This window comes from Acomys minous (assembly GCF_964271855.1).
Source record: "Acomys minous genome assembly, chromosome: 2".
NCBI classification, from domain to species: Eukaryota; Metazoa; Chordata; class Mammalia; order Rodentia; family Muridae; genus Acomys; species Acomys minous.
In genome coordinates, this window is record NC_140484.1 from 34,191,768 (window position 1) to 34,207,336 (window position 15,569).

Here is a 15,569-nt window from a genome sequence, read left to right on the forward strand (position 1 = left end):
AGAGACACTGGTCTAAATCAATCACTTCCGGGTCACTCAGAATTGCCCTAATGGATACTTCCGGCCTCCGTGATTTGCTTCTAACTTTCCTAAGCCAAAAGATGACGTTTAAGTATAAATAACTTTAAAACCAAGCTCTGGAAACTCAGGTAGGAAAGACCTGCCTATCGACTTAGTGCTAGGGAGAAGGTTAAAACTGAAGCTGAGGGATTGTGTATTTCAAAGTGCTTCGCTTCATTAAACAGTCGTTTTTTATTTCAGCCATATCTGAGTTATTTGCATTGCTACTGCAGAAGCCCAAGTCTACTGTATTAAAAAACGTTTTACTGTGTTATTTTATTCCATCCCTCCCCCACCCCCGACACACACAGATGAATGCACTTTCATTTTAAAAGCAAGACTCTTTGGGAAACAATTATACCACATAGAGACATTCCCTTCAGTGTCCCTAGGCACTGGGGCATCTTCCCAAAGCCTTTGCTCAGCATCAGCAAGGCTCCCTGGAGTTTCATCCCCAGCAATAGGAAAAACAGTGTGCCTTGTATTTCATACTGTTCCTTAAGAAAAATAACATTTTGGGGGATGGAGAGACGGCTCCTCAGTTAAGGGCACTGCCTGCTCTTCCCGAGGACCCAAGTTTGACCTCCAGAATCTACGTGGTAGCTGAAAACCACCCACAACTCTAATTCCAAGGGATCTGATGCCCTCTTCTCGCCTCTTCAGGCACCAGGCACACACACATCCATGCAGGCGAAGCACAAACATGAATTTTTCTTAATTAAAAAAATAAAAGAAAATAACATTTCTAGGAATGCAAGTATATTGTTACCCCAAGTACTCAGAAAGGAGGAAAACTGTATTAAGAATAAAACAACTCAAAATCTCCTGTCTGGTACTGGGGGTTTCGTTAGGTGGTCTTTGGCTCCTGGAGGGAGTGTCAGCCCAGACGAGAAAGAGCCATTAAAGCTACACTGAATTATATGTAGTGAGTTGGATTGGGGCGGGGGGAGCTGCTTTGTTTTGTTTTTTAGTTTATAGTATGATTCTCTGAGGCTGCCCCCCCCCCGCTAGTTTTCCATGTTGTTATTTTACTCACCTCCCACCCTCCCTCCTCTTCCATAAGATTTCTCCTTTTCCCCTGTACAAATACATAAATGCATGTGATAACAACTAATGTAAAAAAAAAAAAAAGCCATGAATTTGAAGAAGACCAGAGGAGGTAGAGTATGTGGGAAGGTTTGGAGTGAGGAATTGGAAGGGAGAAATGTAATTAAAATACAATCTCAAAACTAAACAAAAAGATACTTTGAAAGAAAAAAATGAATCTATTAAAAAAAAAAAAGAATAGAACCAAGTAAAACCAATTCATAGTTGAATTCTTTACAGGATGGCCATCTGTTTTCTATAGAGAACACACTCCCCAGAGTGCTATGGATGCTATCTGAGGAGAAGAGAAATCATCCTTCTCATCTGTCTATGGACCCTGGGGCTGCATTAACGACCTGCCTAGTAAGACGGTCCCCGTTTCTGCAACAGTGGCACAAGTATTACGGGGATAACCAATCACTTTCTGGTGGGATTTAAAGCCCGTACCACAAAAGAGGACCCATACTTGACACTGTCAACAAGGCCAAGAACCTATGCATAGTTAGAACATGGTCCCTGGAGGACAACCTGCTACTACTATTCTATTAAATCGACACAGTATTAAAACAACTCCTAATGACTTACTGCGATGCTGTAAATCAACGCCTCCCTCAACCCTCATCAGATACGCCTCTTTTTGCAGTAGATGGTAACTACTACCGAGACCCACAACTAGTCACCATGAAAAAAGAGATTTTTGTTTTCAATCCTATATAAAACATTTATTTCACATCAAGGATTTAGTTTTTCTCAAAGCTCAGGAGTCTATGTGGAAGAGCTGGGGGTGGAAGATGACTTGAAACAGTACTTTCCAGATAGTAGAGAGCAGCTCCACATGTGAACACACATGCACAAGACCCGTGCAAGCTCACACCAGCAAAATCCCAGCCCTGAAGAAGGGGGAGGGGGGGAGGCCACACAGAAAGCCCTACCCCTAGGCAGAAAGCCATTGGTATTTGATTCTTACACGGAGAAGGAAAGTAAGCATTCTTTAAAGATGTGTCGACAAGTTTATCACCCACACTCCAGGGCGGGTCGTGACACAAACCGGATTCACAAGCACAAATGGGAGAGGGGAGTGAGGAAGGAAGAAATCGGGTGGATATGAAAGTGGGAGATCTGGGAGTTGTGTGATATTCTCAGAGAATTAAAAAAAAAATCCCCAAAGCTCCTATGAGCCAAGCCGGCAGAGAGCTGCTGCGCCTCTGCTGGGTACCACCCCAACCCCAGACACCCACTCCAGAACTTACCGCTGGCTTTGGCTTCTGAGTAGGAGGGGCCTTCTTCAAAGGTAAAGATCTGAGACATGCTCTGGCCCAGGTAGGAGGGAGGCCCATAGTATGAATGCATCCGGTACTGGGAGCTCACAGGGTGGCGGCTCTCTGAGGTCTTCATCTGCTTAAGAAAAAAGTTAAAGAACACCTTTGTTGTGGTTTGAATATGGGATGTCCCCCAACAGCATCATGTGTCCAGGGTCTGGTCCCCATCTGATGGTACTCACTTGAGATGGCACCAAACTGGGGGAAGTAGGCTACTGGGGGAACAGACTTTAGAGAATACCCCATCTTTTCTGTCTATCTCTCAGTGTCTGTCTGTCTGTCTGTCTGTCTGTCTTTTCTTCCTGCACACCACGAGACTTTGCTCTGACACACACTCCATCCCTCAGCTTCGGCACATTTCAGAAACCTTGCACCTTATATATTGAGGTGTCTCGCTTAAACCCAGATTCGCCACTTCAGCGTCTCCAACTGGCCAGCTTGCTCCAGGGATCTCATCTTCACTTCCTGCAGTGGGTCCTCAGGACCGCCCCACATGTATGCAGACGCTGGGCATCTGAGCTCCCATCCCCCTGCTTGCATGGCAAACACTTTACCCACTGATATCCGGAGGAGGGGGTTTCTTGATTCTGCAAGGGCCTCAGCAGTAAAGAACTCCATCCCCCTCCCCCTCCAACTCTAAAGCTGCAGACTGCACAGGAGTCAGTTACACAGTCTGAAAGTGAGCACTGGAGTAACAGTAAGGGGCCAACTTCAAGCACAGATGCCCATGTAGAAAATGGGCTCTTCACCTTGGGTCCTGAGTTAGTCACATCTCCCTCAGGCCTGACAATATCTATAAGTCGGTTCTCCTAGCAAAACGGTTTTCAATATTCCCTTTGTTCAAAGTAATAGGACTTGAGCCTGCAAGCTCCGCAAAATGCAGCAATTTTTCTTTTGCTGTGGAAGTATATACAAACATTGAAATAGTGAAATTCACTATGACTTCCTAGCAACAATCAGGAAGCAATTTGCTATAGATGGCCAAATAGTAACTGCTTCAGGGTTTGCCGTGGCATCTCTAGGTAACAGTAAATTAATGGACATGCCGTGTCCCAATAAAACTTTATTTATAAATATGTGTACCAGTTCACAATCTTGGCTCTCACTGGAATAAAGAAAGGAGCTGATACGTTGCTTCCACCCCTAGAAAATCTGACTCAACTGGTCTGGGATGTGGCCTGGACCCTGAGTCTTTCCAAAACTCTCTAGGTAATTCAAGTGTGTCACCAAGACTGACCTAATACTCTAAAATTACCACTATATATCCATACACCAGAGAAAAACAAGATCCTATGTTTTAAAAGATCAAGTCTGGGGCTGGAGAGATGGCTCTGTGGTTAAGAGCACTGACTGCTCTTCAAGAGGTCCTGAGTTCAATTCCCAGGAACCACATAGTGGCTCACAACAATCTGTAATGAGATCTGGTGTCCTCTTCTGGCCTGCAGGCACACATGCAAACAGAACACTCATATACATAAAATAAATAAATAAATCTTTAAAAAAAAAAAAAAAAGACTGGAGAGATGGCTCAGCGGTTAAGAGCACTGTCTGCTCTTCCAGAGGTCCTGAGTTCAATTCCCAGAGACCACATGGTGGCTCACAACCATCTATAATGTGATTTGATGCCCTCTTCTGACCTGCAGGTGTATGTACATGTAGGCAGATCACTGTATATGTAATAATAAATAAATATTTTTAAAAAATCAAGTCTGACAAGTAGATTGGTCAGCTGCTGCCATCCCAGGATGTACACTTCCCAGAATGCTTTGCTGCCATTCTAGTATGTACACTTCCCAGAAAGCTAATGCAGACAAATGGCATCCTTTCAAATACTCATTGGAAAATAAACACTGCTTCAAAACACACATGTGCTTATTGTCTCCCATTTAACCCTTTATCTTTTTAGAAAGTATTAAAAACTGTGACTACTTAGAACTTGGAATTGAGTTGTTTGTATTCAGTTACTTGGTTTCCCCCAATGCATCCTTGAGACCATAACAGAAGAGTTCCAGCAAAAGGCGGAGGGGGGTGCAGGGGGAGGATACAAAAGGCCAAATTCCACTTGGGGTTATTAAAATGTGCATTTACTGACGTCATTGACCACTTGAGATCTACATCCTCCTCCAAGAATAATGCATAAGGGCTGGAGAAATGGCTCAACTATTAGAGGCCAAATTCACAAACAAAAATGCAAGACTCCTGCAAATAACCATCTACTCACAAGCCTACACAGGAGGAAGCTTTGTGTTTCTAAGGATGCAGAGATCTCTAAAACACCAAGTTCAACCTGAGTTGATGTTCACCGGAGAAGGTCTGGGAATAACTCCAGCTCACTTTCTGCTCCCTTCTAACTTTAGATAGACAGACAAATGATAGATACATAACACAATCCTGCTATTCTGGGCTTAGACAAAATGGGTGGATAATGAAGCCTTTGAAATTAATTTGATCTAAAATCAGTAGTTTCAGCTGGGGATAACCATGTCCCAAGGGGGAGATTTGATATCTAGAAACATGTTCAATTGTCACATCTGGGAGCAGAGAGGGTTGCTACTGGCATCTGGAGATAAAGGCCAGGGACATTGCTATGGTCCCACAAGGCCCATGGCAGCGCCCCTGACAATCAAGTATACACCTTAATGTGGCAGCTGAGCCAAGGTTGGGGAACCTGTTTCAAACTAATCTAATACCCTGAAGGCCCTTCCCTCACCTCTGGGTGAAAGAAAACCACAGTGGCAAATGGAGGAACTGTTCAGTTACATTAATGGGTGGTACTACTTTTACACACACACACACACACACACACACACACACACACACACACACACACACACTGTTATGCAATGCTAACTTGTTTCTTTGAGATTTTATTTTATTTTTGTTTTATAGTAAACAAACCAAGCAAAACCTAAGCATCCAAGACTCCAGTGAATTATGTCTGCTATCACCATTAGCATGTGGTGGCTGGCAAGTAATAATCTTAGTACCCGCCCTAGTCTCTGAACCAGAGTGCGACCCACAGACCAGAGCTAGGCAGATAACAAATGAACAGGCCGTTAGTATTTACTCTGTATGAAACCTTGAAGCTTGGGGTTCTGTCTTACTGAACTGGTGAGAAAATGCATGGTAATAAATCTGAAAAAAACCTATCCATGTGCTCTAACCCATCCTGTCTATGATAACAGTGATATCCCAGGAAAGCTCAAGACTGTCTGACCTCATTATGTCCTTTTTAAAGCCTCTTGACTCCTACTTACCTACTCTCGAGTAACACTCCAGGCAGAAGAAGCATTCCATTTTATGGGAAGCTGAATTCTCCTTCCAGGTGAAGGGCTCAAAGGGAGCACTGTCTGACAGCAAGCTAGCCTGGCAGCGCCAAGCTGGAGATGCGGGTTAAAGAGAGCAGCGCTCCCAAGAGCCCCCTTCCCACCCACCCCCACAGGACAACACACTAACTGCAGGATCACCAGGCCCTGATACTCAAATGGACTACAACCTTTCAAGTTCCCCAAGTACCATTTGGGGTGTGCCTGTAGTTTTCTGACCAGTAACACTTTTACAGTGAAGGCAAAAACACTTCAGACTGGAGCCTCAGGTCTCCAGGGCACACAGAATAAAGGCTGGAATTAACATTTGTCGTCCTTAAAATGATTTCTTTGGTTTGCGATGCCTGTTCCCAGGTTCACCCAGGCATCCACTTGAGCCCGGAAAGACCTCACCTGTGCAGGGAAAGCCTCATCAGAGAGTCCCATTTGCCCACTGAGGCACATATTTGGCTCATCCTCCATATTGCATGCTGCCCTCTGCAAAGAATTCTGTCTAATGTATAGGCTGAAAGTACCTGGTATTATACACATGTCTCAGAGATATAGAACAACAAGGTATCAAATGCCAAGTCCTGTGATGCTGGCATAATGTTCCCCTTGGCTGTGACCCAAGGCTCCTTACTGCCTGTCTCCACCTAGCCCTCAAGCTCCTCTACCTGTGGTACCTTCCTTGATGTGTTTACGTCATCTTCCCTTACGTGATCACATCACACAGTGAATGACCCAGGAAACAAAAGGAGACAGAGAGAGCAAGGTCTTTGGCAGGGCATGGGTGCCTGGGAGGGAGTCCAAGGATCCTTCAGAACACTGTAGAAAGGGTGCTCGCCATGAGGACCTCACTCAAGATGCTGAAGAACGAGAAGACCTGTTTGTCTTTTTTCAAATATGGAAAGGACGCCCTGCCACTCCTGAGAGCAGGAGGGAGAGAAAGGAGATCAGCAGACAGCCAATAACCTAAGAATCAAAAAGACATCTAAGCCATCTTTGAATGTAAACTCCAAGCTTACCAAAGCAACAGCAATAGAAAGATGCATGCAAAAACAAGGAAACTCCTGTAGATGGGGCTGTCCCAGTAGAAATGAAGATAGGAGCCTGGGTTTCTCTCGGTGAACTCGCAAAGTGAAAAAAAAAACCAGCCATAGGATGCACGCCGGTAAAGTGGGCAGGTCATGTCGACGAAACACAGAACCAAAGCAGACTATGAAAACATTCAGCAACCCTTCCCCCAGGTCTCCAAATCCTGAAGCCTGGGCTTGCTCACAGGAACACCCTCCCCCCCACAACTATGGGACTTCAGGTTGTATCTGGCTATAAGTGGTCAAGTCTTCACTATAAAAGCAACTCATCTGTGAGTATTTGCTAATTTTTGCAAGAAGAACCCAAATGCACATTTTAACCATGTTGCTCATCGCTCTCACTATCTGCCCTGGTGGCACTGACCTTTCTTAGACTGCGCTTTCCAAAAATACAGAACTGCCTGCCTGCCACTCGCCACAGGCCCTGAGATAAGATAGTCGCCAACCTCACACAACTTGGAGGGCTGAAACAGGAGAATCCCTTGAGCCCAGAAGATCCAAGATCAACAAGACCAGAGAAAAAAAAAGCAACGCAAAATCTGTGTGCGTAGAGCATGCCTAGCATGGTAAGCACACGGGTGGAACTGCTCTTTGTGAGTGTCTGTGTGCATAGACACCCACAGATGCACACTTTCTTACGGTGTCTCGGCTAAAGCACTCAAGATACTGATGTTGCTAATCAGGTACAGGGGAGCAATTGCCTTCAAAAACAGGTAGCTGATTAGAAAAAGCCAAGTGGGGCCAGGCATGGTGGCAGGAGTCAGAGGCAGGCCAATCGCTGTGAGTTCGAGGCCAGCCTAGTCTACAAAGCAAGTCCAGGACAGCCAAGGCTACACAGAGAAACCCTGTCTCGAAAAACCAAAAGAATTTTTAAAAAAATTTTTAATTAAAAAAATAATAATAAAATGTTCTCTGGAACCTGGTAGATCTTGGTATATTCCAGGGGGCTCACAAAAGAGAGAGGGCTGGTTGTCCGACATGATATCTACCTAGAACTAGCTTAGGATCTTAATCATCTTTGTAAATTCTACGAAGAAGTATCTGGATTCAGACAGACCTTTGTACATGTCGGATTCACAATATGAAATTCCAACAACTGGGTTGAGGCAATGGCTCAGTTGACAGAGGCACATGCTGTGCAAACATTAGCAGCTGAGTTTAAGGCCCCATCACCCATAAAAGCAACCACAGGAGTGGTTACTGGTATACTTGTCACCCCACTGCTGGCAGGGGGTGGGGGGGTGGGTGGACAGGAGGACTAATGGGACAAGCTCACTTCCAGATAAGTGAGAGACCTTGCCCAAGTCAATAAAGCACAGTGTGATTGAACAGGGCACCTGACAGCTTCCTCTTGTCCACATGCTTGTGCACAGGAACATATGCACCAGCGTACACGGGCACAAACCGCACACCCACACTCACACAGAAATAAGTAAAAAATAAACAAATCAAATTCCAATCCTAACTTTTCAACCAAACTCACGTAACCAGGCATGAATGCCAACCTCAATTACATAAAAAACCAGCGGGGGTGGGGTGGGGGGTGGGGGAAGCACTGGTAAAACAGCTGGAAGAAAAGACAGTTATATCTTTAAGAACCTGGCTAGTAATTTTCCAGACACAGGGCTTTCCCCTCTGCTAACACACTGAATGTCCAATGGCATTGCACAGCGGCTCTCCAGACTGTGGCAGACGGCAGGGGTGGGGGGTGGGGCGGGATACTCTTCCTCTTAGTACCCAGAGAAAATAGTTTGTTGACAATAAGATGCCACGAGTAAGGAAACTACAGAGCAAAAAAGTGAACATTTACTGAAAGATACAAGAGACGAGTCCTGTTACTTCACTAGGTCCTCGGAACTTAATGATCATCAAAACACAGAGGCGCTGCTAGCAACCAAATACCTTGGTTCTACTCTGGGGCACCAGGTAGAGAAGGCAGGGTCAGAAGCAAACTGCCCTGGAGCTCCTGATTCCTGCCCCTGAACCAAGACGCCTTCCTAATCTCAGTGCTTATTTAAAGAGCTACTTGCTACCACCGCCTTCCAACAACCCAGCGCTTTTGATCGCTTCGCCTCTGCGGCAGGTGAAGGAACTTCATTTCAGAGAGTTTGGCACAGAGAAGAAAAGATGCCAGCAACAACCGCACGTTTGGGAGCTTTGATTTCCGAGCAAGGCACATCAGAGTCATCAGTCTGTGTTCCCACCATGATGGACAAACTTAATTAACCTTTGCTACTCTGTTCCAACCTACTGTTTTAGACAAAGCTAGTGACCCAGAAACAGTATGTTACCTTCAGAGCCTTCATGGCAGATACCAAGAGATATAGCCCTATCAGCACTATCGGGAAATAAGCCACGGGGCTTAGCTGCTTAAGGAAATATGGATTATCTTCATGTCACACATGAGCTGTCAGAAACATTAGGATACTTTCAGCATAAATCAGCAGTATGAAGGCTGTCTTATGAGAACCGAATATGACAGACGGCCTGTGGGGCAAGGTGAGGTTGTTCAGAGCCAACTCTCCAAGCAGACGCAAAGGCACATGTTCACACACTTTCCCCATACTGTTTAAAGATTCCAGTGCAGACTAGTGACTCCTAGTGGGCACCCCCAACTCATGAGTGCCACGAAAAGGCCCACCCCCCTCCAAGACCATCACGGCATCAGGCCACATCCAATAAGTTGAAAATAAATGAAAGCAGGTTCCCCTAAAGTTCTCACGCACTCTCACACTCTTCCCCCCGCCCCGGCCCCCCGCCATGTCCCCTCTCCTCCTCCCGCCCTCCTTTCAATATTCAGGCTTGATACACAGGTGAAGAAATGTGCTGTGCCCTACAAAGACAACAGAGGCATTCTGGGAAGGAGAAGCCCCCCACGGTAGGCAAAGCCCACTAACATTCCGACTACCCACCGATAATGCTGTGTGCATTTGTCTCCCTGGGCCTCAGTTTCCTCATTGACGTGAGGCTAACAAGACTGTGTTGAGGGCTGAGACAGACCATGGGACATGAAATGATATCCACTCATGGTGGACCACCTTCAAGGACCTTGTACAGAGCCAGCACATACATGCCTTCCTAGCACAGACTTTTAAAATTATTTAAGCATATAAATATTTTCGCTGGATATGAAAAGTCTATTGTGAGATGTCTTTACATTTCAGTTTTTTTTAAAGCTCAACATGCAAAATTCTACATTGTTCACACACACATACACACACACACACACACACACACACACACACACACACACACACACACACACACGTTCCAGGGCTTCTCCTAGTTTTATATAAATACAAGGCACAGAATTAGGTTGTCTGTCTTCTTTCTCTCAGTTGGTAAAAAACAGAAATGGCCAAAAAGAATATCCATGCTAAGAAACACAGATGGGAAAAGGTATTTTAAAATGAGGTACCGAGGCAGCACCGTTTCCTCTGTTTCTCGCTTTCCTTTGAACTGACCCAGGAAGCCACATACAAAAGGCGACCCTCAGAGGACCCGTGGGACACCAGGAAGAGCGTGTGGAGAAGTGGCCTAGGTGCAGGAAGGAAACGGTGCATCCTCTGTAGGGAGTTTTAAGAGAAGGAGACTGACTGCATGCCCATCAGCTCTTCCCTACCAGCATGTGCTGAGGATTCTAAACAACAGGGGTGACCGGATGCCTGCTCCCCCATCTCACAGCATGGGCTGCCCAGACCTGATTCTCCAGTGCATCATCTCTCTCTCCCCTGCCCCCCTCCCCATCCCCCCAGGAAACCGAGTTGTGACCTCGGTACCTGGAATGGTGCTGCCTTCTGGTTCTTCCTCAACTGTTTCTCTGAATGCTGGTACAGCCGGGCACTTGGGAGTGACAATGAATGAAATTTCTTATCCATGTCTCACAACACATTACAGATGTTTTAGAATGTGTTCCCTTCTTCTCTTGTATGTTCTAATATTACATTAAAAGAAAAATTTTGTTGTTGTTTTTTAGGTTTGTTTTTTTGTTTTTTTGAGACAGGGTTTCTCTGTGGAGCCCTGGCTTTCTTGGACTCACTCTGTAGACCAGGCTGGCCTTGAACTCACAGAGATTTGCCTGCCTCTGCCTCTCAAGCGCTGGGATTAAAGGCGCGCACCACCATGCCCAGCTAAAAGAAATTAAAAACAAAAAACAAAAAAACAGGACCAACCTGTCCCTGCTATGTACTCCTTTGATTTTAGTCTTTATTCACATAATAAGGAACACTTAACATCATAGAAACCTGAGTCTCAAGTACTTACAATGTTCTGAAAAGCATCTACTTTTATATAAGGTCCATATCCAAAAGGTGAATGTAAGTAGATGAGGCTTGGACCGCCGGCCCAAGGAAATCAACTCTGAAAGCTTTCAACTTCTGTGACCCAGTGGCCACACACTTCCCCAAAGACATACGATGCTGGTGTGGCACACAGCACAAGTAATAAGACAACTTGGCAACAGAGTGCTAACAGCCGTCTTCCAGCCTCCAGTTTAGCAGCCAGTTATTCAAATGCTGCAGCCCATGACAAGGTGTGCCAGCTCAGTGCACATCAAACTGAACCACCTAGGAGTGGTGACAAGTCTGCAGGGTGGCCCAGCACCTACCCTCTCCCCCAAAAGGCTTTAGCAGATCTGTTACATGGTGGATGTCCTGGGGCGCTCTTGGGATTGTCCAGCCAGGGTGAAAATCAATTCCTTAGGGCGCTAATGAACTTACTCCATCCCTTGAGTCAGGGTCGCCTGCTCTCTACTGCCCTCAGTTTCCCAGAGGCCAGCTCAATTTTCTCCTGGGACCCACCTGGGTTTAGCTAGAGTGTTCTGTAAAAATGGGCATTGCTCAGCCCCGCCCCTCTGAGCTCAGCATATAAAGTGCCTGTCCCTTTCTCCCTTAACCACAGAACAGTAACATCTTTATCCATCCTCAACATCTAAGGTGAATATGAACTAAAAAACATACATCAAAAAAGGAGTTATTTAAAGAATTTAATACTCCCAAAAACGACTACCTACTAGAAAGCTTAAAAAAATAAGCAACTATAAGATTATTAAAATTAATGAATACATAAGATATAAAATAAATACACATGATAGCAACAGAACATAAAATAAAATAAATCCCTCATCTTTAAGAAACCAAATAATGGTGGCTAAGTCTAATATCCCCCAAACAGAAACTGTGCTTGTTTGCCTGAGGAAAGAAATTGTCTTTCTAAGATTGTCTCAATTTTTAAAAAATATTTAAAATTGCACATAGCTTTATAAATTCCCCTGTGACTTCATGTGAATGTTGCTGGTTTCTCTCTGACAAAAAGCCAGTGAGTGTCTCCCTCCAGCAAACAATAGCTGTGGTGGTGTGAATGAAATGTCCCCCATTAAGGCTTGGGCATTCAGATACTAGGTTCCCAGTGGGCTGTTCGAAGGGTTAGTAGGTGTGGCCTCCCTGGAGGAAGTCACTGGAGTGGGCTGTAAGGACCAATGCCATTCTTAGCCCTCTGCCTCCACTCTACCATCATGGACCACTCTACCATAGGCCCAATGAAATGGCCTTGCACGTGGTATCTTATCACAGCAACTGAAAAGTAACTAAATGCAGTGGCAAATTACCACTTGATTCTAGAAAAAGAAATGGGTTCTTAAAAAAGGATATGGGGCAAGTCAAAGCTGCTGGTGACAATGTGGGCCACAGGATAGGCAGGCAGCTCGAACCAACCTTCTCAGCCAGAAAATGGGCTTTTCTTTTTCTTTTCTTTCTTTCTTTCTTTCTTTTTAATATTTACTTATTTTTATGTATATGGGTAGTCTATCTGCATGTACACTTGCATGCCAGAAGAGGGCATCAGATCACATTATAGATGTTTGTGAGCCACCACCATGTGGTTGCTGGCAATTGAACTCAGGACCTCTGGAAGGGCAGACAGTGCTCTTAACCCTGAGCCATCTCTCCAGCCCCCTCTTTTTTCTCTTTTTTTTTTCTACTCCTTGTTATTACCATTTTTTAAATTTAAGAGTATCTAAGATCCAGGTATAGTTGGACATGCCTATAATCCCTGCACTAAGAAGGCTAAGGCAGGAAGATTGACAGTTCAAGTTCAAGGCCAGCCTTGGCTATATAGGGACACTCTGTCTTTAATAACATAAATACAAGCCTGGTTTAGTGGTGTACACCTTTAATCCCAGCACCCAGGAGGCAGAGGCAGGCATATCTCTAAGTTCAAGGTCAGCCTAATCTATATAGAGTTCCAGAGAGAATCTGTCTCTTTCTCCCTCTCTCTCACATAGATAATTAACACACTTATTAATATATTATACAAAGTAATATTTTAACATATCTTAAAATACATATTAGAAATAATACAATAAGACAGATAACAGACATATAAAATTATTTAAGGACTGTGGATTGTAACTTTCCCTAGAAACTAGAGTCAATCTAAGATTTGATCACGATTAGCCACACTTCCTGTGGGGCACTGCACAGTGGTGAAGGTAGGGGTATGGCCACCTCCACATGGGCTATGCTTGGAAAGTCACTCCTTGTCACCATACTTTTTTAACAGGTTGTCCCCGAGCTAAGACACACTAGAAAAGAGGAGTTATGTGGAGACCAGGGCCTTCTCAAGCTGTTGGCTTAAGGCTGGAGAAAAGCAGTAGGCAGGCAAGCAATCACAGGCAGCTTTTTAAATGCCAGGGCTGGTCCTCTGGATCTCAGCAGGCCAAGAGGGCCAGAGCAGCACCCCAGGAACACCCAACAAAGGTGCCTTTTTCTGCGCCAAGTCCCATATCCCAGAATGTTTCCACTCCTGCCCGCGTCTTGTATCTCAGCTCAAACCAAGGACTATACAGGGGATTCTCAACATCCCTTCCTCTCGTTTCTACATACAGACACAATGTGGAATTATCAAATCAGGGTCATCAGCGTATCTACCCAACACTCTCTCTTCTAGCTGTTTTAAAATATATGAACTAGTCGGGCACAGTGTCATACGCCTATAATCCCAGCACTCTAGGAGACAGAGACAGGTGAATCTCTGTGAGTTCAAGGCCAGCCTGGTCTACAAAGTGAGTCCTGGACAGTGAAGGCTACACAGAGAAACCCTGTCCCCAAAAACTAAAGCAAGTGTGCGCGCGCATGCGCGCGCGCATACACACACACACACACACACACACACACACACACACACACACAATTGTTAACTGCAGTCACCCCATTGTGATTCTCGTCAATTTCATTTGGCAGTCCCTGTGTAGGTTTACTTAATACACGAATGAATGCCAGCGAGGTGCATAGTTGTCAGTGGGCAAATCGTTATCATGGGATGCCTCAGACGGGGAGACCAAAGTAACCACCAGAGGAATGCAACCCCTAAGGCTGCCACCTGACCACACCCTGACTGCAGTGAGACCCTGAACCCAGACGTCTGGTGGCACAACCTTGAAAACAGCCAACAAAAGAGCAGCGCCAGCTGCGGGCCCGAAGGAGATCTCAGGCTCTGCTCTTGAGTCCTCCCATATTTATTTCTGCTCACTTGATATGCACCTCTCCCTTGTCAACCAGGTACAACATGTTTATTTAAGAGATAATGTTGCCGTGGAGGAGTGCACAAGGCAATAAACAGCTTTTGCAGGCAATTAAATGCAGAAGTGAAATTGAGCTGCTGGTCAGCAGAAGCAGCCATTCATCGTGAGTTTGTTCCAGTGTCACAAATGTTATTCCTGTTTCACAACAGGACAGGAATCTATGATTGGGCCACAAATCTCTGCGGGCGGGAGACAGACCAGCGGTGATTAAAGCTGTTCTCAGCATGCACGGTGGTGTTCACAGCAGTGCGCTCTGGGATTCCGGAAGGCAGCCCCTCCAGAGCCAAAGCTTGTGTGTATATATTCATATTTTCTCTCTCTCTCTCTCTCTCTCTCTCTCTCTCTCTCTCTCTCTCTCTCTCTCTCTCTCATATCTCTCTCATAGATTTTGCACTTAGTAGGTACTAAGTCAATCTGTGGCTTGCTTGATTTTTACAGCTAGGCATGCAGGAGGCCTAACTCCACACAATAGCCAATGGATTTTTAATGAAAAAATGGATGCCCTGTTAGTTTTTATTAAGTCTAGCTTTAAAATAATAGTATGATCTCTGCTACAATACATATTTTCTGGGAACCAAAAGAGGTCTTTGTTTGAAAACCATCTGTACGGATCCCCAATACACATTAGCACTCAAAGTAGCAAAGAAAGGGGACAGAGTATAAAAAGGAGACTCCATCCACCCAACAGATAGGAGGAGAGCCTTAAGCAGCAGGGTCCAGAAGGTCAATGTGAGGACCATTGGCCTCCATACCATTTTGGACAGAGCCTGAGTCATCAAGGGCAGCAAGCAGCAGGCAGCAGGCAGCAAAGAATAGCACAGGTCCTCCCACGCTGCTGAAGGCGCCTCAGAAAAAAACAACAGAATACTGGGAAGCAAGCAGCCACAGGAGAACCCCAACCTTCTAGCTTCTGGGGAGCTGCCCCTAAAAGAAGCAAGGCAACACTCAGAGAGCAGGCCGAGCCTGTCTTCCAGAAACAGAGAAGGCAAGGCTGGACACGGAACTGCTCCAGCTCTGATACGAGCACTTGGGAGACTGAGGGCAAGAGGATCACAAATTTGGGGCTCACATAGTGAATTCCAGTCCTGCCTAAGTGAAGCCTTGTCTAAAAATAAAAGTTCAA

The 15,569-nt window shown here is 45.3% G+C and overlaps 1 protein-coding gene across 4 annotated transcripts in view; it reads right to left on the reverse strand.

Moving 5' to 3' along the window:
• DMRT1 (doublesex and mab-3 related transcription factor 1) overlaps window positions 1-15,569 on the reverse strand; it is a 103,180-nt gene that overhangs the window by 41,236 nt on the left and 46,375 nt on the right. For 2 of the 4 annotated variants that reach the window (XM_084771736.1, XM_084771734.1), the window contains exon 4: window positions 2,397-2,541. In XM_084771736.1, the coding sequence (XP_084627862.1) occupies window positions 2,397-2,541 (145 nt within the window). Of the gene's footprint in view, window positions 1-2,396; window positions 2,545-15,569 lie in introns of all 4 variants that reach the window. The other 2 variants (XM_084771735.1, XM_084771733.1) reach the window with 1 other exon arrangement.